Source organism: Manis javanica, chromosome 14 (assembly GCF_040802235.1).
Source record: "Manis javanica isolate MJ-LG chromosome 14, MJ_LKY, whole genome shotgun sequence".
Taxonomy (NCBI): Eukaryota; Metazoa; Chordata; class Mammalia; order Pholidota; family Manidae; genus Manis; species Manis javanica.
The window spans coordinates 10,674,488-10,696,174 of NC_133169.1; the positions used below are offsets into that span (position 1 = coordinate 10,674,488).

Below are 21,687 nucleotides of genomic sequence, written 5' to 3' on the forward strand. Positions count from 1 at the left end.
CAACCTCTGCTGGGCTGACAGGCCACCCCCTGGCTGCCCTCATGCCCTCAGGCCTTGCTGGGTCAGATGTCCTGCTGCCTCCTGCACCCAGAAATTTCTTCATGCCTACTTTGTTCCCACACACAAGCCAGGAGCCAAAATGAGTGTCTCTATTTTCTTTTTTAAACCCATCTGTTTGGAAGCAATTACAAAACTTCTCCTACATATCCAGAACCCCAGAACCCCCGACCCAGGAGAAAAGGAGGTTTAGGGTCCTGGCCCCACATTCTTTGATGCTGTAGAGTAGGGGTGGGGATGGAGGGGTGGGGCAAGGGATTTCTCTTGTCCCTGAGAAGGCAGAGGAGCTGGCTAGCCTGCCCTTTCCCAGGCTTGAGTACCTCAGGCCCTCCCCTTACTCCTGCACCAAGAGCAAATTCAGTAGGAAAAAAACCCATGAAAGTAAGAACAGTCCTCCTCCCCCTCCTGGGCAGCCTTCCTGCCCCTACCTAGATAGGGGGAGGGTTCGAGTATTGCTGCTGATGGGGTTGGGCAAGTACCACAAGAGCTGGCGCGGAGGGGCCTGACCCTTCCTATCTCCCTATCAGAAAGGGAGTGGAGGGAAGGATAAAGGATAAAGGAATGGGGGAATAAAATGAATTGGTAATAAATAAAATTAGCAAATAAAATTATTAAGAATTGTGTAAATAAGAATAAATAAATAAGGAAGGGAGAAAGGAAAGCAAAAATGTCATTTAAGGATTCAGCCACTTGCCCCCACCTGGAGGGATCTAGGCTGGCACATTAAAGGAGGTGCCAACCATCCCTTGGCGTCAAGGGGGACAGCACTGGGGCAGGCGTACAGTGAAGAAGTGGCTCCTAGTTTACAAAAAGACAGTCTACCACAGAGACAGAGACTGCAGGGAACTTGACAGGAGATGCGTATTCCCACTTGGGGGGTTCAGGCAGGAAGGGTCCACACATGGCAGCGAAGGTGCCCGCGCCCACACCGGGGACCCAAGACATTTGCTGACAACAGTGGAGGTGCAGGTAACTGGCAGTGCCTGGCTCAGTTACGGGGCCAGGACGATGACCACATCAGGCAGACCTGCAGGGTCATGGGCAGGGAAAGGGAGACGCCTAGTACTTGGCAGTGATGGCAAGTGCTTGTGCTTAGTTAAGGGGATCACAGGCCTGAGCCTGCACCTGGCAGGACCATGGCCAGGACGATACCCTCGTCAGACGGCTGGGAGTTGCTTCTACTTGGTAGTGGAGACCTATAGCGCCTGGCACAGTGCCTTGAATGTGATAGATGCTCAGTACATTTGATGAATGAGTGAATGGACTAGGAGGATGTCAAGCCGCAGGGTGCCTGAGCAGACACAGAACATCTTGGTAGGTGGGGGGATATTCCCGTAGGGCAGTGTTCCAGGTCCCCTTGGCCCTCGCCAGGAGGCTTCCACCCTCAGGCACACGTTACTACACCTGAGAGCCTACCCAAGGGCTTCACATGTTGGCAGAGAGCTGGGGACCCCGGGAGGTGGCTGGCTCAGGCACTGATGGCCTGGGGGCCTGGGCTGCCCCTGGAGGCTTGGCCAGGAGCCCTGAGGAGGGCAGACGTTCACTTCCCGATCCCTTACGCCCAGGAGAGCCATCACCTGCTGCCCGCTGAGGCAGAGAAGGTTGGGAGGCTGAGAGTGGGCGGCCCCGAGGTCCTAGTCGTCGTCCACCTCCTCCTGGTGGGGGGCCCAGCAGAGAAACCTGGGAACGCCCTGCCCGAGAGAGGCTGGCATGGAGGGTTCGGGCAGGGGGAGCAGGAAGGCGGGAGGTGGATGCCCACGGCCCCCGGGCGAGCAAAGGGCCCGCTCGGACAGGCACCAGTGGGGAGGCGGGGGAACCTGCTGAGCGACGAGCAGAGCGAGCAAGGAGGGTGGCTGGAGAGTCGGGCGAGAGGGGCAGAGGGCCTCGCTGGTGAGTCAGGGCGATGGCCACGTTGGAGGTCACGGCGGCTGCCTGCAAGGGTGCGTGCACCAGTGGCTCCCAGAGCACCGGTTTTCCGCTGAGCCGAGCTCCTGTGCCTGGGGCCAGACCCCGAACACCCCGAGCCATGTCCCTGTCCTGTTGCACCAGGTGCTGCTCCATGATGCCCCCACTGCTGCCTGGACTTGGCTCAGAGCGCTTCCGCTGCAGTATGGAATTCTTCTTGCCTAGAAATCATCCCAGGAGGGAGGAGTTAAGGGTAGGAAAGGAATCCAAGATGAAGGTCACTGTCATAGAATGAGAGTACCAAGATGGGATGAGGGTAGGGGATGGGGTCAAGATATGGACATGGGGTTGGGGGGATGGGGATCAGGAGATGGCAGTTAGAGGAAGAGTCAGGGGGAGAGAGTGTGTATCCACGATGGTGAGGATCTGGGCCTGCTACTCAAGGAAGGAGGACTCGGGGCATGAGGATTTGGGGGCACATCTCCAGGTGTAGGAGATACTGAGTGGTAGGGACAGTGAGCCTCAGTGTTGAAAGGCGTATTGGGGGCATTTGCTGGGACTGGGGTGGGCTGGGGTGTGACACTGAAGCAGCAGAGTCTGGGCCCTGGGATGTGGAGATGGGGTGGGGGCCCAGCCTGGACCCAGAGCAGACAGGGTGGACAGTCCTCACCGATGCGGCGCAGCCGGTCCATGGCCACAGTCTCGAAGGCCCGGCGCATCATGGGGAACTCCTCGAGCACAGCGTTGAAATGATCCACGCTGAGCGAGTAGAGGCGGCAGTAGGTGTCAGCCCGCACGCTGGCCGTGCGGCGGCCCCGAGTCAGCAGACAGATTTCTGTGAGATTGGGAGGAGTCCCTCAGAATCACTGTCCCCAGAACTCCCTCCCACTGGGTCTGCCGACGCAGACCCAGGGGCCCAGGCTCCGCCCCTAGATGGGAGGGGCTAATGATTACCCACCCCAGGGTCTCTAAAGGCTCCAAGTACTACTGTCTTTCTCGAAATTACAGTTCCTTCTCAGGAATAAAAGCTGACAAGCAGACAGGTCTTGCCAAACCCCCACACTCCATTTTCATTCCCACCCCACCTCCACTGCTGTATTCTGGGGTAGGCCTGGGGCAGCATTCTCCCTGCACCCTCCCTTCCCACCCCTTTGAATGAATTCCAAGGACAACCCAGAAGGAGAAAAGCAGTAACGAAGGTCTAAGGGCAACACAATAGGGATGCTGGAGGGTGGTGGGCGGTTTGGGTACTGGGAGATTATATGAACCTCAAGTCCTGTTAGGCAGCAGCAGGTAGAACTATCCTGGCTGCCACACACCGGGTCCCTGAATCATGCCACTAGGGCATATACCACTGGGGCACCACCAAACTCAAGCCCCTGGAACAGCACAGCTTTATCCCCATCTTTCCCTCATCTCAAAGGATCCTCGGATTTTGCTGTGTAAGGGTTCTAAAAGGCTCCCTGGCCCAGAAATTTTCAACCTGACTGTGCACTGGACTCTCTTAAAAAGCTGTTTAAAGATACAGAGCTCCAGGTCTCAGGCCCAGAGATTCTGATTAAGTAGGTCTGGTGAGGAGCTGGAACTCTGTAATTCTGCAGCACAGCCAGGGACCCTGATCCAGGATAGCAGTTGCCCTCTGTCCTCTGCACCAGCCCTCCCCAACCCCCCAAGGCCTGCTGACCCCCAAAGTAGGATCCATCAGTGAGGCGGGTGTCCCGGGCGCCACGTGCCAGCACACTGAGCAGCCCATGCTGGATGAAGTACATCTTCCTGCCCACAGAGCCCTCACGCACCACGAGGTCCCCTGGCTGGAAGACCTCAAAGCGCAGCTTGGTGAGCACCGCTGTGACGAAGCTGGGGTCGGCGTGGGCAAACAGTGGCATGTGGGCCACCAGGCCCCGGCAGGTGAAGTTAATAATCTCCTGGGCAGGAGAGGGGCCCGTCAGGCAGGCTGAGCCCCATGCCCCCAGGTACCCCCCTCAAGCTCATCTGTCTCCAGAGGTCCCACCCCTGGAGTCATGATCTGCCAAAGGATGGGGATGCTTCAGTGGGCCTGGGACCACCCCTAAGATCCTGCCTTCAGGGCTCTCCCACCAGCCCTCACAGGACCATCCCCCCAAAATAAAGATCCCTGCAGCCCCTTCGTATGTATACTTCATCCCCATAAGACTTCAAGAAAGGTCCTAGCCCCTAAAAGCTCCCTAAGAGCCCCCCAAAGTCCTCTGCAGGCCCCACTTCCTATAAAGCACCTGCTGACCAGTAGCACATGGCACCCCTAGGGGGCATCCCAGGAACCCAGGTCCTTGAAGAGCCCCCCTCCAGGGCCCCACCAGTCCCACCTCCCGAAGCGGCTCGCTCAGCTCTCCTAGGATGCTTTCCTCATCAAACATCTTGCCTTGATAGCGGTGTTCATAGTACTCATGGATGCGCTGCCGTGTGTCAGCCGGCAGCTTGTGGAAGGACATGTACTGCTCCACCTGCTTGTACTGCAGCCCAGCCAATGGCCAGCAGGCAAGAGGACACAGGTACAGATGTGGAGCAGGAACAGTGGCAGAAGGTAAGTAGAGGAAGAACATAGACATGAGTCAGACCCAGCGGGGTGAAGCATAGAGACAGATGGGGATACACAGCGCCACACAAGGATATACGGATAACAGTGGATACAGGAAGGACACACGCATAATCGCAGGAAAACCCAGACAGAGCAGAGGAGGGGATCCAAGGACAGGGTCATAGGTCCAAACATGGAAAGGGTACACATAAGAGCATGGGGCAAGGAAGGACAGAGAGACCCAACAGGGACATGTGTCAGAATGGGCCTCAAGTTGAGCTACCCAGCCTCCATGCTCACCCCTTCCCTCTCCTGCCCCTCCCTGCTGACCTTCTCCTGGTACTGGCGCCGGGAAGAGTCCAGGGACTGGATGAGGGCGGTGGCGTGGCCGATGAACATGGCATAGCACGTGGCACCCACGATCATGCTGAGCATGGTGAGCCAGACGTCGGGCATGCCAACAGGTGCCTGCTGCCCGTAGCCAATGCACAGCATGTGGCTCATGGCCTTGAAGAGAGCGTGGGAATACTGGCGGCCCCACGAGTGGTTCTGGGAGGGGCAGAGTGCATTGCAGAGCTGGGCACAGGCCCCTCAGAGCCTCATTCTCCTCCTGCCCCCTCTTCTCTTTCAGTCTTTCTGCCTGCCCCCTTCTTCAGACTTGCCTCCCAGGTGGCACTTAAGTTTGGTTCTGGGGGCCCTGGGGGAAGAAAGGGCCTCTTTGCAGCTTGGGAGCCTCAGTTTTTGCCCAGGTTTCCTTCCCTGCCTGCTCCCTCCAACACACAAACACGTCTGCTGGGTCTCTTTCCCTTCTCCTCTAACCTCCCCAACTCCTCACTCTGTCTTCTCTCTTGGTCATCTCTCCATCATCTCCCACCTCCTGCCCTGTGGTCATCCCAGCTACTCAGGCAAAAGAGCCCTCAGAAGGCCCCAGAGAGGCGGAGCTGCGGGGAGTTCTCACCACCATGTGGTTGATGGAGACCCAGCAGTCAGGAGGGAAGTCCTGCAGCATGGGGACCAGGAACTGCAGACAGCCATCCCAGTGACAAAGCAGCAGCATCATCCCGATGAGGTTGAAGATGCGAACCACAGCACTGGCCAGGTCATAGGTCATGTGAAAGATCTGAGGAGTCCGAGGAGGGGCTGCTGTGGACAGGACCCCTCCCTGCTGGTCCTCCTCCATGCCAGCCTTGCAAATCCTCTCTTTGAACTTCTCTCTAGCCCCAGCCCCAATGAGTTTAAATGTACTACTCTTCATTGGCATAGAGCTTGACAGCACACCTATAGCGGATACAAAGTGGTGGTCTTACTACTCTCATCTTATAGATGGGAAAATTGATACCAATCACGCGCCCAGAATCACACAGTAAGTGTCACAGCAGAAACTCAAAAAGGTCTACTGCACAAGCTGCCCAGGCTGTGCCCTCTGGAAAAGAGGAGAGAGGACATCACAGCATGATGTCCCCAGGGTGTGTGTATAGGGATTAATGCCAGTTTTCCTCCTCCCCTTCAGTAAAAATAATAGGTAACTTACCGAGTACTTACTATGTGCTGGGCACCGTTCTAAATGTTTTACAGGTATTAGCTCCTTTAATCCTTATAACCTTATCATATGTAAGTATATTTAACACTTCATTTTACAGAAGAGGAAACCAAGTCTCAGATAATAAATAGTAAAACTGGGATCTGATCACAGGCAATGAGCACAGAGTCCATGCTCTGAACCATTAAACTGCTGCTCTGAAGCTCAAACACCAGCCTCTTGCACACCCTGCAACTCCTAGCTCCCCTTGCGCATCTTCCTCCTCAAGTGTTCGTCCAGTAGCTGTACTCCGCCCTCCTACACCGCCATCCTCACCCCGGGGCCCCATCCCCTGAACTCTCATTCTGCTCCTGCTTCTTCCCCACCAACTTTGGAGAGAACCCACCCCCAGAAGCTCCACCCATAAAGTCACCAGGAGCCCCACCCACAGCGCTGTCCCGGAGCAGTCTGCGAGCCCCCCTGCCCACCTCCCTGCCCCACCTCCTCCCACTGGTGTATGTAGCGGATGAGGCGGGAGAGGCGGAGCAGCCGCAGCAGGCTGAGAATCTTGGTGAAGCGCACAATGCGCAGGGCCCGCGCAGTTTTGTAGACCTCGGCGTCCAATCGTGGCTCCAGCTCCACCACTAGGAAGATGTAATCCACGGGTATAGAGGAGATGAGGTCAACCAGGAACCAGGTGCGCAGGTAGCGCGTGCGGATGGCTCTGGGTGCCAGTAGGATTTCAGCGCCCTCCTCTACCACGATGCCCGTGCGGAAGTTGAGAACGAGATCCAGCAGGAAGAAAGTGTCAGACAGGACGTTGAAGACGATCCAAGGCGGGGAGTTCTCCTCCTTGAAGAAGGTGATGCCCACGGGCAGAACAATGAGATTCCCCACCATCAGCAGGAGCATGATCAGGTCCCAGTAAAACCTAAGGTGGGGTGGGATGGGGAGTAAGGCCACCATGATATTTCAACAGCCACTAGACTAACAGCAGGTAATCTAACACAGCCAAGAGTGGCCAAGGATACAGAACAACGCAATGACCATTTACACCTGGTGGAAATGTAAACTAGGACCACTACTTGGGGAAATAGTTTAGTATTATCTAGAAAAGTTGAATGTTTGCATTCCTTGTAACCCAGCAATTCTATTCCTGGCTATAAACACACTCAAGGGAAACATGTGCTCCAGGGGACATATACAAGAATGTTTATAGCAGCATTAAATCTGGAAACAACCCAAATGCCCTGTCAGCAGAAAAGGGTAGATAAATAAGATACAGCAGATAAATAGATTGGGATATATTCATGTTCCTGAATAATATACAACCCTGACATCACCAACTGCAGGTACATTCCACAGTAGGGATGAATCTCACAAATTTAATGTTGAGCAAAAGAAGCAAGAAACAGAAAGATACATACTGGCTTATTCCACTTGTACAAAGTTCAAAAACAGACAAGATTAAACTGCATTATTCTGGGATTCATAGAAAAATGGTAAAAACTATACAGAAAAACAAGGATGTGAGTAGCACAAAAGTTAAAATAGTAGGTTTGGGAAAGGTATGTGGGAGCAGTAGGAAAGCTTCTAGGGTGCCAGCAGTGTAATCTCTCTTGACTTAGTGGTTACATGGAGTTTGCTCTATAATTACCCTTTCAAAAACACACTGTATGTATGTGTGTGTGTGTGTGTGTGTGTGTGTGTGTGTGTAGAGAGCTCCTGCTATATACTATATTACTATATGTATCTCTAGTATATAGATATATCTGTGTATCTGCTGTATATTTATCTACTAAATATATGCCTACTATACATATATACCATATATATCTTTTTAATATATATAATTGTGTGCAATATCCTTACTACATATATATGATCTATGTCACTATTAAATATTTTAGAAGTTAAAAAAAACCAGATAAACTACCCTGTGCTAGTCTCACAGGATTGTTGAAAAATATGCACTGAGACAATGGGTGTAACAGTGCAGTACAAGGATTAGTTGATGCTATGACTCACCCACCCTTTATCCCCAGATTTCTGATGAGGTTGCTGCTTCTTCCATCTCCAGCTCTCTGCCCATTCTTAGTCTAGGACTTCACACCCTGCCCAGCCTTCCCCACCCCAGCCGTCCTTCCCAGCACGGTTGGACCCATGGGTCCTTTTTCTCTGCTGGGATCTGGTCATGTGTATCTCAAGGTAGGGGTGGTCTGTCCTGCCTTCCATTTGAACTGAGCTTTTCAGGGACGCCCCTCCCTGCTCCACAGCACCTCAGACAGGGCTGCACAGACAGAGAAGCTCCATAGGAGATTCTGAGGCAGCAAGGCTTGCAGCTCTGTACTCCCTCCCTTCCCTAACCTGTGCCCAGGCAAGGGCGTGGGCAGGACAAACAACACTGCTGTGGGGGAAGCTGTGGAAAGAAGAGGTCAGGAGGGAGCTAGGTGAATCCCTCATTCAGAAAGGATCACTGGACAATCTGAGGGGTCCAATTAGCTGTGGTGGTTTTAATTCCAGGACACACCTAATCACAGCATCAACCCAGGATCCAGACCCTTTTGAAAATCAATTCTTTCAACCTCTGAAAGAAGCTTTGTGGTCCCCAAATCCCAGGTAGCCCTTCAGGCTGTGTGCCTTCAATCCACAACAAATCCTCCAACCCCTCTTCCTCTTCTTCCTAGGCCACTGGAGAAATTCTGTACTATGAGCTGGGAGAGGAGAGGGAAAGAGGGTTTGCCTAGCCATAGAACATCTTCACAGCCTGACTCACAAGCAGTCACAAGCCTGGCGTGTGATGCAGTAGAGAGGACAGAAGAAGCACAATAATAAAGGGTATACACGGCTTCTGGGAATACATCTGAGGGTGAAATGGGGGAGGGGAGGGAGATTTGCAGGAGACTAGAGGTGAGACTAGAGACTAAAGGTGCAATGGTGTGTGGGAATGAGGCGGTAAGGAAGAGGGGAGTAGACGAAACAATAGGAGAAAGAGGAACATTTATGGAGTCTGTGGATTCAAGATGATGCCAAAGTCTACGATTGTGTTTCCAGGCTCCTGATTCACACCTCATCCTTTCTGCTCATTTAGCTCCCCAGATTAGGCGCTTTGCACACATCTTGCCTCATCCAAAAGCTGTCCTTCATTTCCCCCAAGGACAGGGCTCCTCTCCTTCCCTAGCGACCTTGATGGAGAGGTACAGTCTGATAGGACTATGAAATGGCCCCACCCCCGCCTCTGTCCCTTCTCTCTGGTAGTCACCTGGGCGGTGGCCGATCCCCTGCGTTGCTGTCTCAATCGCTCTGAATGCTGGCCCTCCTTCAGCACCAGGGACAGCGATCAGAACGGCTGTCCAGACACCCCCGGCCCACCCGACCCGCCTCGTCCCTTTATTTCATGGTAGCCTGCCCTATTGAACTGAGCAGTTGCTGGGGGTGGGGGTGGGAGGAAGGGAGTTGTTGGGGGCGGGGGGATTGGGAGATAGCGGAGCTCGGTTTCTCCCTCAGGCTTTGGAATATAACATGATTTTCCAGATCCCCAGCAGGCAGGACTGGAAAAGGCAGGGGTCCCTAACTCCAGTAGTCACAGTGGGTCCAGGCGGGGTGCCGGGTTCCTGAAATGGGAAATCCAGGTGTCTGGTGTCGGCTCGTCCCTTCCGGCGACCCCAGCCTGAGAAGTCACCGAGGACCTCTGGCTGGGGATCCCTCAAGTAATTCCCAGGCTAGGTTGGGGGAAGTGATTCTTCTGTCCCACCCGAGGACCCCTGGGCCGGAAATGAAGTGTCCGTCGGGGGTGGGGCGGGCCCTGCCCCCAGTGTCGCGACCCGTGGGGGTGGGATCTGTGTCCCCTACCCTCCTTGCCGGGCCCCCAGTACCGGAAGTCGCTGTAGGGGTGGATGATCCAGGCCCCCGCTGACTTGACCCGTTCCTGCTCGATTTCCACTGCTTTGTGGCTGCCGAACACGCGAAGGGAGAACTTGTTGACCGTGGGCTGTAGCAGCGTCCCGAACTGCCTCCTTTTGGGCTCGGGTCCGGTTGCGGACCCAGGGATCGGACCTGAGGCCGCGGTCGCAGGCGCAGGGGCAGCAGGAGGCGTTGTCTCCAGCCCGGGGGTCGCCCCGTCGCCGGCCCCCGTCGTTGGCCGCTGCTCTGCCTCCATGACGCCGGTCAGCTTACACGTTTGGCCTCCTAGACTCTGGCGCGGCCATCAGGGGACCCCAGACCCCTTTCGGACTCGGAACCCGCGCAGCCCGGCGGGCTTGGAGCGGAGGCGTAGTCAGCTCGGAACTGCAGGCGCGCGGGGCGGAAGGGGGTGTGTGCGACAGACTCTCGGCAGGCGGCGGGCGGGTTGCGCTGCGCCCCCTGGCGAGGGCCGCACAGAGGCTGGGCAGGCCCGGCGGAGGCGGGCCGAACGAGAGCTACCCCGGGAGGGGGCGGGACCAATGAAGCCCTTACTCGGGACGGGCTCCGGGGTAGGCGGAGCTTAACAAACAGGCAATTCCCCAAGAGTAGGGGGAGACGGCGGGGAATGCAGTGGGTGGCGCGGAGAGGGCGTGACCTGGAGTTGATGGGCTTTTATCCACTGACTGCCAGGGAGGTGGAGCAGCTGCTGCAAGTGGCGGGAAAACCGGACGTGGATTGTAGCTCGTGAGACTCCGGAGCGCGAGGAATTGGGCACCAAGGAAGAGGTGGAGAATGACTTTTGAGATTCTTGTTCCCCACTCTCGCTCATGGGCTTCCTACATTCCACATTCTTTCTCTCGACACTCTCCTAGACATATTCCTTTCTTCTGATCTCCATAGCCCTCCCCCTGTATTTCACTTCCAAATTCGTTATGCCACCACTCCTCAAGAGTGACTCTGCCCGTCACTGAGTGAACTCTGAGGATACAAAAATGAACACAAAAGAGCTAGCCATAACGTCACTGCTCAGCTATACCTGCAGACAGACTTAATAGGTAAATTACAGTGCCATGTGATGTTATATGCTACAAGTTCCTAATTACGTCAAATTCTCTCCTCATCTCTGTTTTTTATTACCACTGCCTAATTTAAGCCCTCAGTACTTTTTTCCACCTAAATTATTTCAGAAGCCTCTCTAAACAGGGCTCTAAACTCTCAGGCCAATTATTTTCCCACAGTCTGCCAGAGTTACCTTCCTCTAATTCAAATGTAGCTATATCACTTGCTTAATATTGTTCAAACTTCCCGGTCGTCCATAGGATTACATTCAAGCTCCTTAGAATGACATACACGACTCTGCAAAATTTGTACCTAGTTTCAACAATCTCTCTTCTGTTAGTCCTTCTCTTGAAAGCCAGTACTCCAATCGTGGTAAAAATCTTTATTCAGCCTTGTCTCCAGAGCTTTGCAAGTATTTTTTCTGCCTGGTATTTTTCTCCTCCAATTCATTTTCCAACTGTTCTTCCACATGTCATTCCCTCTAGGAAGCCTAGGAACACATTTGTCAACTCCCCTTTCCCCAGCTAGAGAAAGTCTTGATCTTTCTTACAGTGGCCAGGGCATCACTGTTTATAATACTCTTGTCGCAAGGCTATCATTATTTGTTTACAGGTCTTTCTCTCCCATTAGACTGTGAAATTTTAAGAACTGGAGCCTTGCACCTGGCACAATGCTGGACACATAATGGCAACTTTGTAAATGCTTGTTGAATGAACGATAATCTGGGAAAGTGTTCACAGAGGAGTAAGTGAACTCCCCACTCTTTCCCTCAACTCCTTCATGACCCTTCCTCTTCTATTTTAGGGAACGTTTCCTCAACATGTCTGGCTAACGTATGTAATCTCCATCTGACTATCCTCCATGCCCTTTGATATTTCCTAACTTCAATATAGTTATCCCCAGGTTATTTTTTTATTTCCCTTTCTATTTCTCAATTACTTCTATAATGTCTCGTACTCTTCCCAGTTCGTCTCAAAGTCCTCTACTCTTTCCTCTTGTTTTTTTCAATTCAGTAAATGTACACTTCTCATATATTATGTATAAGTACGTAACATACAGTTCTCAAGTGACCCTCCCTTTTTTGGCAAAGAATTTTCCGTCCTTTCATTTCTTAAACCTTTCCAAATGGCCATATCCCCTGCAACCATTACACCCACCGACCCGCACGCGCATAGCTTTTGTTCAGGACAAAAGGTGGGAGCCCCTCTTTGCGCGGTGAAGTAGCTGAACTGTTTTAAAAACTGGATATTTACAGGCTATGCTGGAGAATCAGATCTCACACTAAGACTCAAAAGGCGACACTCCGTAAAGGACAACCATCTCTTTCAAACCACCAGGCCTAACAAAGTATGCCACAAAGTCTCATGAAAAGGCTAAAAGATTGAAGTAGGATAAGGAAGGATTCGAGGCAGGGCGGGGAGGGGTCGGGCAGCAAAGCCGTGGGGACTCCCTGCCCGCCCTGATGAACTCCCGCCCCCAGCACCTTCCGAGCTCTCACACGCGGACGCCCAGAGCTACGCGAGGACGCGGTGGCAGGCGCGGTCCTGGGGGCGGAGCCCAGGGGGTAGCTGGGAAGGGACGCAGGACGTGCGTGCGTGCGTACGTGCTCGCTCGCGGTGGCGGCGGCGGATCGGGGAGGCCAGAGCCGGAGACCGAGCTGGGATCGGGCCCCGGGCGGGGGCGGTGCAAGCGGCGCCAAGCGGATCCTGGGGGCGGGGACCGAGCCGGGGCGGGCGGGACTGGAGCGGACCCCGGGAACTAGGCGGGAGGTCCCAGGGTCTCGGGTTGGGGGGGTGGAGCCGCACTTCGTCGCCGCGGGGGTGCCGGGACTCCGGCCGCAGTGCCGCCGCCATCACGGACTTCCTGTGGGACAAGCGCACGGGCCTCGCCGCCAGAACGGTGAGCGCGCGGGTTGGCGGTCCGCGGGGCCGCGCGGAAAGATGGCGACGGCGGGCAGGCAGGGAGAGGGTTGGATTGGGGCTAAGGGACAGGCACTAGATGAGAGAAGGAGGGTTGAGAGCTGCGAAGCGGCAGAGGTGAGAAGTAGGGAAATAAAGTGGAAGATCGGTCCTCCTTAAATGTATCCAGAAAGCCTACAGGAAACTTGGGAGGGACCAGAGTAGCAGAAGTGGTGATGGAGGAGGCGTACGTACGAGTGGTTGCAGAAGTGAGAAAGAACAGAGTATCAAAGTTGGACCAAGGTTGGAGAGGGGGAAGACACCATTGTATCTCTTGGAGAATATGCAAAGAGTTTGACTCTAAAGGTTAGTTCTGGATTTAGCGAGTGAGAAAGGAAAAGAAAGATTTAGAAGTTGAGAAATGTTGTAGGATGGAGATGCTTTGGGGAAAGAAAGAAGGCCTGTGGGGAACTTTGGTGGCAGAATATATATGGTTGAGATGACATTTATGTGGCTTTGCTAAGCAAGGTTGGGTAACCTGGCAGAATCTTGTTCTTGCATCTTTTTGGTTTCCTACAAGCCCTGGCAGGAATGAATCAAATATTACCCTTCTCCTCAATGTAAGGAAGTTGGCAAAAAGTAAGGAGCCAGATGCTGGAGTCATTAAGCCTTTTCCAGAACCTAATATGCTTCTCTCCCCACTTCTGTTCCTGGCCTCGTTTAATTTCATTCTGCTCTCTTCATATTCTTGGATTGTGACTGTGATTTCTCTCTGACTCCTTGAAGGAGAAATGAGTATGTGCACCATGCCATTCCAATTCCAATAACTGGAAGGTGGCCAACTTTCAGCCAAATTATGCTGATATTAATTAAGAAGCAATTATTCTGTACTTCTTAAGCACAAGAGGAGACCAGCCAGATGGGAAGCTGACTGCAGCTTAGGGCCTCCTGTATTAAAACTTTTCAAGGGGCATTTGGCCAGTGATGTGAGAAGTGATTTAGTTCAAGGGGCCAGACGGAGATCCCTGGAACTTGCTTGTTTTGCATACACTGCTGTATGTGGAAACCTGGCAAACTAGATTCCTGCCCTCAGGACAGGATGGTCTAGTTGGGGAGATAAGACACACTCTTGACTGTAAAACATTTATCATAATAGTATATACTAAAGCATTATTTTGTTAAGTTGTAAGAAACTCTGAATAGCACAGATCTATGTTATATCCCAGCCAAGGGTGAATGATGGCAGGCTCCATTCGTTACACACACTCACCGGTAATGAGCTGTGGCCCAGGCCTGAAGGTCTTCATGGAGCCCTGTGAGAAGAAAATCGGAAGGGAGCAAGGAGTTGAGTTGGGGGAAGCTTCCTAAAGTTTTCATCCAGAGTTAGTAGGTAAACAGAAACTCCATTAAGGAGAAATTATGAGCACAGAGGAAGACCAAGGAAATCGTAGGTGGTGAAAAGAGGTAGAAATAAGAGCAGAAAGTGTAGCATTGGAGCAAGCCAGGACTTAGAGGAGCTCCTGAACACTCAGAACTTTCCCCACTATTATTTCTGCTTCTCCTTCCCTTCCAGATGCCTCATCCTCGAAGGTACCACTCCTCAGAGCGAGGCAGCCGGGGGAGTTACCACGAACACTATCGGAGCCGAAAGCATAAGAGACGAAGAAGCCGCTCCTGGTCAAGTAGCAGTGACCGGACAAGGCGGCGCAGGCGGGAAGACAGCTACCACGTCCGTTCCCGGAGGTGAGGAAGAGAACCTCATTCTCTAGGTCACTGACTCATTTACTTAATTCAACAAAAATTTATTGGTTATATGCTAAGCAGCTGGGGGAAGGATACTCAACATGGATAACAAGCAATTTGCCTGATTGTTGAGTGTTATCATAGAGGAAGGGGCCAAGGAAGCCTCCAGCAGGTTTGCTTGGAGCGGAGCAGGTATGTGTAGTTCAGGGAAAGCTTCCCAGAGAATATGACATCTATGCTTGTATGTAGGACAAGGGAGAAGTGTCCCAGGCAAAGGGAAAGTGAGTGCAAAAGATTAGGGGAGAGGTAGCTAATTGGAAGATGCAAATCAGGTCTGCTTGGTTTTAATAACTCAGCAGCATAGTCGGTGAGAGGGATGGGTTAGGGATAGTTTGGGGCAAAGCTGAATGTCAGGAAAGGCTGGAGAAAGAAATAGCTATCGTACCATTGTATCGCTGGAGGGGAAGGAGAGGCCCCTAAAGGGGTAGTTCCGCAGATGTCTTTTCAGAGGCCTTGGTGACATGCAGGTGTGGGCTTCCTCTTTGCTTAGTTATTTCACTTCTCTGGTCCTTGGTCTTCTCAGAGTGACTTGATGAGTGGAGCAATTTCTCTAACATTATTCTTGGTCCTCTCTAAGGGAGGACCTTGTCATGTGGAGTGGCAAGGAGTGTGGCCAGAACAGATGCGCCTAATGGGTATTGTCCAACAGCAGCTATGATGATCGTTCATCGGACCGACGGGCATATGACCGGCGGTACTGTGGCAGCTACAGGCACAACGGCTATAGCCGGGACCGGGGAGAAGCCTATTATGATACAGACTACCGGCATTCCTATGAGTATCATCGGGAAAACAGCAGTTACCGCAGCCAGCGCAGCAGTCGTAGGAAGCACAGGCGGCGGAGGCGGCGCAGCCGGACATTCAGCCGCTCATCTTCGGTGAGTGCCCACCCAGGCCCTTCCTCTCCCCACTTTTCTTCAGTCCTCTAGGATCCTGGTAGGTGAAGAAGTATCCTGTTCCTAGCTGAGTGTTGGGGAATGAACACTGAGGCGGGCAATCTGCCTACTCTCTTGGGTGCTCTCCGACTCATGGAGGGCCCTGGACTCTGCACAGAGCATTTGTGAACCCCAGTGCCCTCCCTGGCATGCTGGGCTAATCATGTTGGGAGCAGTTCCTCCCCGGAGGCCTCCATTCTCTAAGGGGGTCTGGCTTGTGGACTACCTTTCTCCCCCAAGCCCTGGTCTCCACGGCCTCCTCAGCAGGTGGGCTTGGGTGGGGGCAAAGGGAGATCTGTGCCTGCCTGGAAGGACATTGCGTAGAGCATGGGGATGTGGGTGACGATGGCAACGACACTACTTCTCTGCTCTGCCCGTGCCTCTCCTGTGCCCGTTTTGGGTTTGGGGACTTGGGATTATGCGCCGCTCTCTCTTCTCACCCCAATCCGCCTTACTGCATCTGACGTGTTCCCTTCCACTGTCCCCCATCATCGTCTGTCCCCCCTGGCTGGGCATCTGTGACCGGTGGCCCCTCCACCACACACCCCGCCTCCCTCCGGCCCCCGCTCCGACACCTGGCTTGCTCCGACCCCCCCCGCCCCCCGACAGCAACACAGCAGCCGGAGAGCCAAGAGTGTAGAGGACGACGCTGAGGGCCACCTCATCTACCACGTCGGGGACTGGCTACAAGAGCGATGTACAAGCCAAATCGTAACAATCCTATAGCCTGTAATGGTCCCATAGCCATCCTAACGTCCCAAGCCAACCCAAGTCACAGTCTCTTTGCCTTTTCTCAGTGGTGTTGTTTATCTGGGTGGTTTGAGTTGCTGTTGAGAATTGACCTCTGCTGTCCACTCCCAGCTCTCATGGCCCCTGGGTTAAAGGTGGTGGGAATCAAACAGGGGTTTTCTTCCCCTGTGACCATCTGTATCTGTTCCCCTTTCCTTCATCTCACCCCAGGTTGCTGTGCCCTTTCTTCTTCGAACTTAGTTCATTCCCCACCTTCTCTCCCTCCCTCTCCCCGACCCTACTCTTTTTCGTTTCAGATGAAATTGTAAGCACCTTGGGAGAGGGGACCTTTGGCCGAGTTGTACAATGTGTTGACCATCGCAGGTAACTGTCAGCCTCTCCCTACTCCACCTGCTGGGCATACAGAGGTAGATAGGGTTTATCTGGGTCTTTTTTGCTGATTAGCCGGAGGGAGGATTTCTTAATGCCTAGACAGCTCTGTTCAGTCTGAGGTGTTCTTGAGAACCCAGCAAAAGCCTCTTCTGCCAACTGCAGGGGTGGGGCTCGGGTTGCCCTGAAGATCATAAAGAATGTGGAAAAGTACAAGGAAGCAGCTCGACTTGAAATCAATGTGCTGGAGAAAATCAATGAGAAGGACCCTGACAATAAGAAGTAAGCAAGCAAAGGAGTATGTGGGGAGTCTGAGAGGCTCCACCCCTTCACAGGAAAACCTTTCTGACTGAGTTAGGCAGGCAGGGGAGTCTAGAACTTCTCATCCATTCATCTTTTGTTCATCATCTTAGAGTAGTAGAACACTAGGGCAGGAAGGGAGGGTCAGTGACATTCTCTAATCCATTCTCCTTGTTTTCAAGGCAGTTAGATTGCTCTGCAGCTTGGCCCTGCCCAGGATGGCCTCTGTATAGAGAAATGCCCTGGAAATGGCACTGAGACTGAGAGTTGACGTTTTCTTCAAAAAAATGAGCTTTTAATACCCAGAACTATGCTATGGGACCACAGACATTTATGTATAATATTTCTGTTCACACACATTTCATAAGCCAAATAAAGAATAAGAGCATTGAACAAAGACACAAGAAGACAATAGGTATAAACATGGTCCCAGTGGTGGCTGATGGTGAGTGAATTTCAGGAGTGGGAGCTGGGGTTGGGGTTTAGGAGTGACAGTCTGACTTCAGGGTCGACGCTAGAGCCTGGTGCTCATCAGCTCTTCAGCAAATAGAGTTTTTGAAACTTTGAAATGTTGGAGGAAAATGGTTTGAATCTTGGCAGGTAGTACCTCTCATGTAGGGTCTGCCAGGTAGTACCTCTCATGTAGGGTCTGCCAGAAAAGCCATACCCTAGCTAAACTGGATTTTGTTGGTAATAGTAGCCAGCATGTCTTTCTACAAGTATGTGGAATCCACAACTACAGGCCATCCTTGTTGGAGGGGTGGTGGGCAGATGAGCGCTCATCAGACACCCCCCTTCCCTCATCTCTCTTCCCAGCCTCTGTGTCCAGATGTTTGACTGGTTTGACTACCATGGCCACATGTGTATCTCCTTTGAGCTTCTGGGCCTTAGCACCTTCGATTTCCTCAAAGACAACAACTACCTGCCCTATCCCATCCACCAAGTGCGCCACATGGCCTTCCAGCTCTGCCAGGCCGTCAAGTGTGAGTGGGGTGGGCCAAGGTGGATTCTGGGGCAACCTCTCCCATTGGACCCCTTCTATTGCAGTTGTGCACTAGTGAAGCCCCTCAACAGCCAACCTGATTATCTGCCGTTCTTTCATTCACTGTCATGTTGACATCTCTACTGACACACTCCTTGACTGATGTCCTCACCATCACTGATTGCCTTTACTCCATCTCCAACCTCGCAGTAGCTGAAGGGAACACCTTCAGAATCAAAGCACTTAATTACTTCTTTTTTCCTTCATTCTCTTTCCTTGGGGAAGTGTAAGTCAGGCAGCAAGCACAAAGAGACGAAAGGACTCCTGGAACTAGAGGTTTAACATTTGTTAAAACCCCCCACGGCATGAGCTAAGGGACTCTCCATTCCCAGCAAAGCAGGTGGGAACAGGGAGCAGTGCAGTCATGGGGCCAGGAAGGGAAGCCATACTAGTAAACACGTGAATCCTCGAGTCTTCATAGCAGTTCAGTTCTGCAGAGTTCAATTCACAGAACATGAGGCACACATCAAAGTCAGTGCACAAATATAACCTGTAGGAAACTTTATATACATCAATTGAAAATTACATATATACTATTCATAAGCATAGGGCTTCTTAGACCAGGCATTTCATTTTGGATGTAGAACAGAAAGCAGCCTAGTGATTCTGGACCTGCCTTCTCATCAGCTTTGAGCTAGGTGACCAAGCCTGGGGTCAGCTGGTGAAAGCCCAGCTCACCTGGACCACTGGTGACTTGGCCTTCTCCCCTGCAGTCCTCCATGACAACAAGCTGACACATACGGACCTCAAGCCTGAAAATATTCTCTTTGTGAATTCAGACTATGAACTCACCTACAACTTAGAGAAGGTAAGCTGGATGGGGTCTCCCCTGGCCCTAGGGGCAGGCAGCTGTGCCACTGCCTTTCCCTTAGCCCTTCCTGGCCTCCCTTTTATGTCTCACCCACATTTTCTCCTGGTCTGGCTCCAACTGAGTAAAACCAGAGTACTGGAATAGATTGAAAGGGAGAAATTTAAGAAGACTTAAGTTGGAAGAGAACTTGCAAAAAGAAGCTCAGATAACTACAGTAAGAGTAAAAATGCTTTTAAGATTCTTGGTTTGGACTTTTCTGTAAAGAAGGCTCCCCCTTCCTCAATCCTTTTGCTACCTATTGTGTTTTCAGAAAAATGGTACACCAGTCACTTTCGGCACAGTTCTCAGATACAGAGTTTTGCATACCATTCCATAGTCATTCAAATTTTTCCTCCCCCACTCCTGAAATAATCTGCTGGATATGAGGGAGGCTTTAAAGAAGGAGATTGTCCAGTATGTGTGGGATCAAGCAGGAGGTCTGAGTTGCTTTTTTAAGGCTTAGCAGCATTTTGGAGAATAGTGGTAGACTCTCCATCTGAGGTGCAGAGTTTCATTCTCCTACTGCTTTGTTCCTAGAAGCGAGATGAACGCAGTGTGAAGAGCACAGCCGTGCGCGTGGTAGACTTCGGCAGTGCCACCTTTGACCATGAGCACCATAGTACCATTGTCTCCACTCGCCATTACCGAGCACCAGAGGTCATCCTCGGTAAGGTGGGGGATGGGGGAGAACACGATTGTCCAAGTATGTGAGGGGTGTGGTAGTAAGGGTTGGGCCCTAAGCCTCAGAACACCCTTTTCCTTACATTCCTACTCAGAATTGGGCTGGTCACAGCCATGTGATGTGTGGAGCATAGGCTGCATCATCTTTGAGTACTATGTTGGCTTCACCCTCTTCCAGGTAAGTGGTGGAGTGACTTAATGTACTCGCCTCTAATTCTTCGGCTTGATTTCCTCTGCCTGTTCACTCCTCCATAATTGCTCATCTTCCTGGCAGCTTAGTCCTCAGCGTCCCCTTCTCAGTCCCATGCCCAGTTCTCTTTTTTTTTAGACCCATGACAACAGAGAGCATCTAGCCATGATGGAAAGAATCTTGGGTCCTATCCCTTCCCGGATGATCCGAAAGACAAGGTAAACCTTCAGTGGGAGGGACTTAACTCTTAAACCGTTTCTCTCCCAAAATTGGTCTATTTCACATCGCTTTCTTTTTTCTTTGACACCTCCCCTCCCTCAGCTACTCTCAGATAGGGGAATAAGGGAAGTATCCCACAACAAGAGGAACCCCCTGATTCCTCAACTTCCCCTTCCCCTCTAGGAAGCAGAAATATTTTTACCGGGGTCGTCTGGATTGGGATGACAACACATCAGCTGGGCGCTATGTTCGAGAAAACTGCAAACCACTGCGGGTGAGCCAGGTTGGGGATAAATAGTGCCCACCACCCAGAGGTCTCTTCCTTCTTAAGCTGGTTTGCCCCTGGAATGCACTTCACAAGCAGAGAGTTAAGGGAACAAGGGGAGGAAAAGTGAAAGAAGACATCTTTGGTCAGTAGAAGAGAGATGAGAGGGAGTGGTTTTATGGAGGGAAGGACGTTAGACAGTCACGTCTTTCTTTAGCCAACCAGCGTGCAAAGCAGTGTCTTGGATCCTTTAGGTCAGACAGAGAATAACCTAGCTTTGAAGAGCTTATATTTTAATGAGGAGCTAAAAAAAGATTCATGAGGTTGACAAGGATATACAAGTAGAACTTTCAGAGAGTATGGAGGAGTACTTGTGCTACGGGAATGTAGGTTGTTCTGTGACATCAGAAACATTGCTCATGGTGTGGTCAGAGTAAGGTAGCATTCATAATGGTTGCAAGCAGAGCCTTGGTCCTCCAGGATGGAAAGCTAGGACCTTGAAGAAGACAGGGTTTTTGTAAGGCATCATGCCTCACGTTTTTCCTGCCATCCATCACCAGCGGTATCTGACCTCAGAGGCAGAGGAACACCACCAGCTCTTCGATCTGATTGAAAGCATGCTAGAGTATGAACCTGCTAAGCGGCTGACCTTGGGTGAAGCCCTTCAGCATCTTTTCTTCAGCCGCCTTCGGGCTGAGCCACCCAACACCAAATTGTGGGACTCCAGTCGGGATATCAGTCGGTGACGATCAGGCTCTGGACCCCTCTGCATTTCTTATAGCAGTGGGTGTCCAGTCCAGGACACTGGTGCTTTTTTATACAAGAGGACAGAGCTGGAGCCAACTCCTTCATCCTGGCTCCCTGTATACCTGTGAATATGTGAAATAGTGTAAATATGAAATAACTTGTACCTATTGCTTCAACCCCTGCCATGTACAGAATGCTTTTCCATCCTCACCTGCCCCTTCACAGCTGAATTGGATGGGGGCAGAATGAGATAACCAGGTGGCCTCTATCCCCATGTTTTATAAGGAATTTTGTACAGTCTTTGTGAAATAAAAATGACGTGCTTCATCTGATCCCCAACCCTGAAGTTTGAGGTTTGGGAATGCAGGGGTGGAGGGATGAGATTGGCAGCTTTTCTGAGTTTGGATATGAAGAGAATCCCATTTTACCCTCCACGATTAACCAGAGCCAGGCCACCAGTTTGTCTAGTTTGTCTCAGGAGAGTGTAGTGATGGGTGAGATCTCTTGCAGGTTAGAATTGTGGTTATAAGGTGTCACTTCTCTGATCTGGAATAAGGAGGGTTGGGAAAGAGGTCCAGATACTGCAGCGTTTAGCCTGGGCCCCAGTTCGCAGCCAGACACCCAGGTTTGAAAAAAAACTG

At 51.9% G+C, this 21,687-nt stretch overlaps 2 protein-coding genes and 1 long non-coding RNA gene across 6 annotated transcripts; 2 read left to right on the forward strand and 1 right to left on the reverse strand.

Annotated features, from left to right (window-relative positions):
- Positions 1–123: 123 nt before the first annotated feature.
- HCN3 (hyperpolarization activated cyclic nucleotide gated potassium channel 3) lies at positions 124–11,182 on the reverse strand. 2 transcript variants are annotated; one of them, XM_073221379.1, is made up of 9 exons: positions 9,911–10,040; positions 9,298–9,649; positions 6,537–6,966; positions 5,475–5,636; positions 4,847–5,065; positions 4,305–4,451; positions 3,647–3,887; positions 2,633–2,797; positions 124–2,183 (listed from the first exon to the last, which is right to left on the reverse strand). In XM_073221379.1, the coding sequence occupies exons 3-9, from the start codon at positions 6,945–6,947 to the stop codon at positions 1,483–1,485; spliced, it is 2,046 nt and encodes a 681-aa protein (XP_073077480.1). In that variant the 5' UTR covers positions 6,948–6,966; positions 9,298–9,649; positions 9,911–10,040; the 3' UTR covers positions 124–1,482. The 2 variants fall into 2 exon arrangements, with proteins under 2 accessions (XP_073077480.1, XP_017531935.2); XM_017676446.3 differs by lacking the exon at positions 9,298–9,649 and having other exon boundaries at positions 9,911–11,182.
- LOC118972115 (uncharacterized) lies at positions 3,794–5,538 on the forward strand. Its single transcript, XR_005060932.2, has 3 exons — positions 3,794–3,870; positions 4,369–4,522; positions 5,414–5,538. It is a non-coding gene; the product is annotated as an uncharacterized lncRNA (long non-coding RNA).
- Positions 11,183–12,622: 1,440 nt separating the features above from the next.
- Positions 12,623–21,378, forward strand: CLK2 (CDC like kinase 2). 3 transcript variants are annotated; one of them, XM_073221384.1, is made up of 13 exons: positions 12,623–12,896; positions 14,469–14,638; positions 15,351–15,576; positions 16,243–16,330; positions 16,680–16,746; positions 16,918–17,034; positions 17,869–18,035; positions 18,808–18,902; positions 19,482–19,611; positions 19,721–19,803; positions 19,954–20,033; positions 20,218–20,308; positions 20,860–21,378. In XM_073221384.1, exons 2-13 carry the CDS (start codon positions 14,469–14,471, stop codon positions 21,043–21,045), a joined length of 1,500 nt encoding a protein of 499 aa, XP_073077485.1. In that variant the 5' UTR covers positions 12,623–12,896; the 3' UTR covers positions 21,046–21,378. The 3 variants fall into 3 exon arrangements, with proteins under 3 accessions (XP_073077485.1, XP_073077484.1, XP_017531985.3); XM_073221383.1 differs by having other exon boundaries at positions 12,624–12,896; positions 15,348–15,576; XM_017676496.3 differs by lacking the exons at positions 12,623–12,896; positions 14,469–14,638 and having other exon boundaries at positions 15,473–15,576; positions 16,594–16,746.
- Positions 21,379–21,687: the final 309 nt, after the last annotated feature.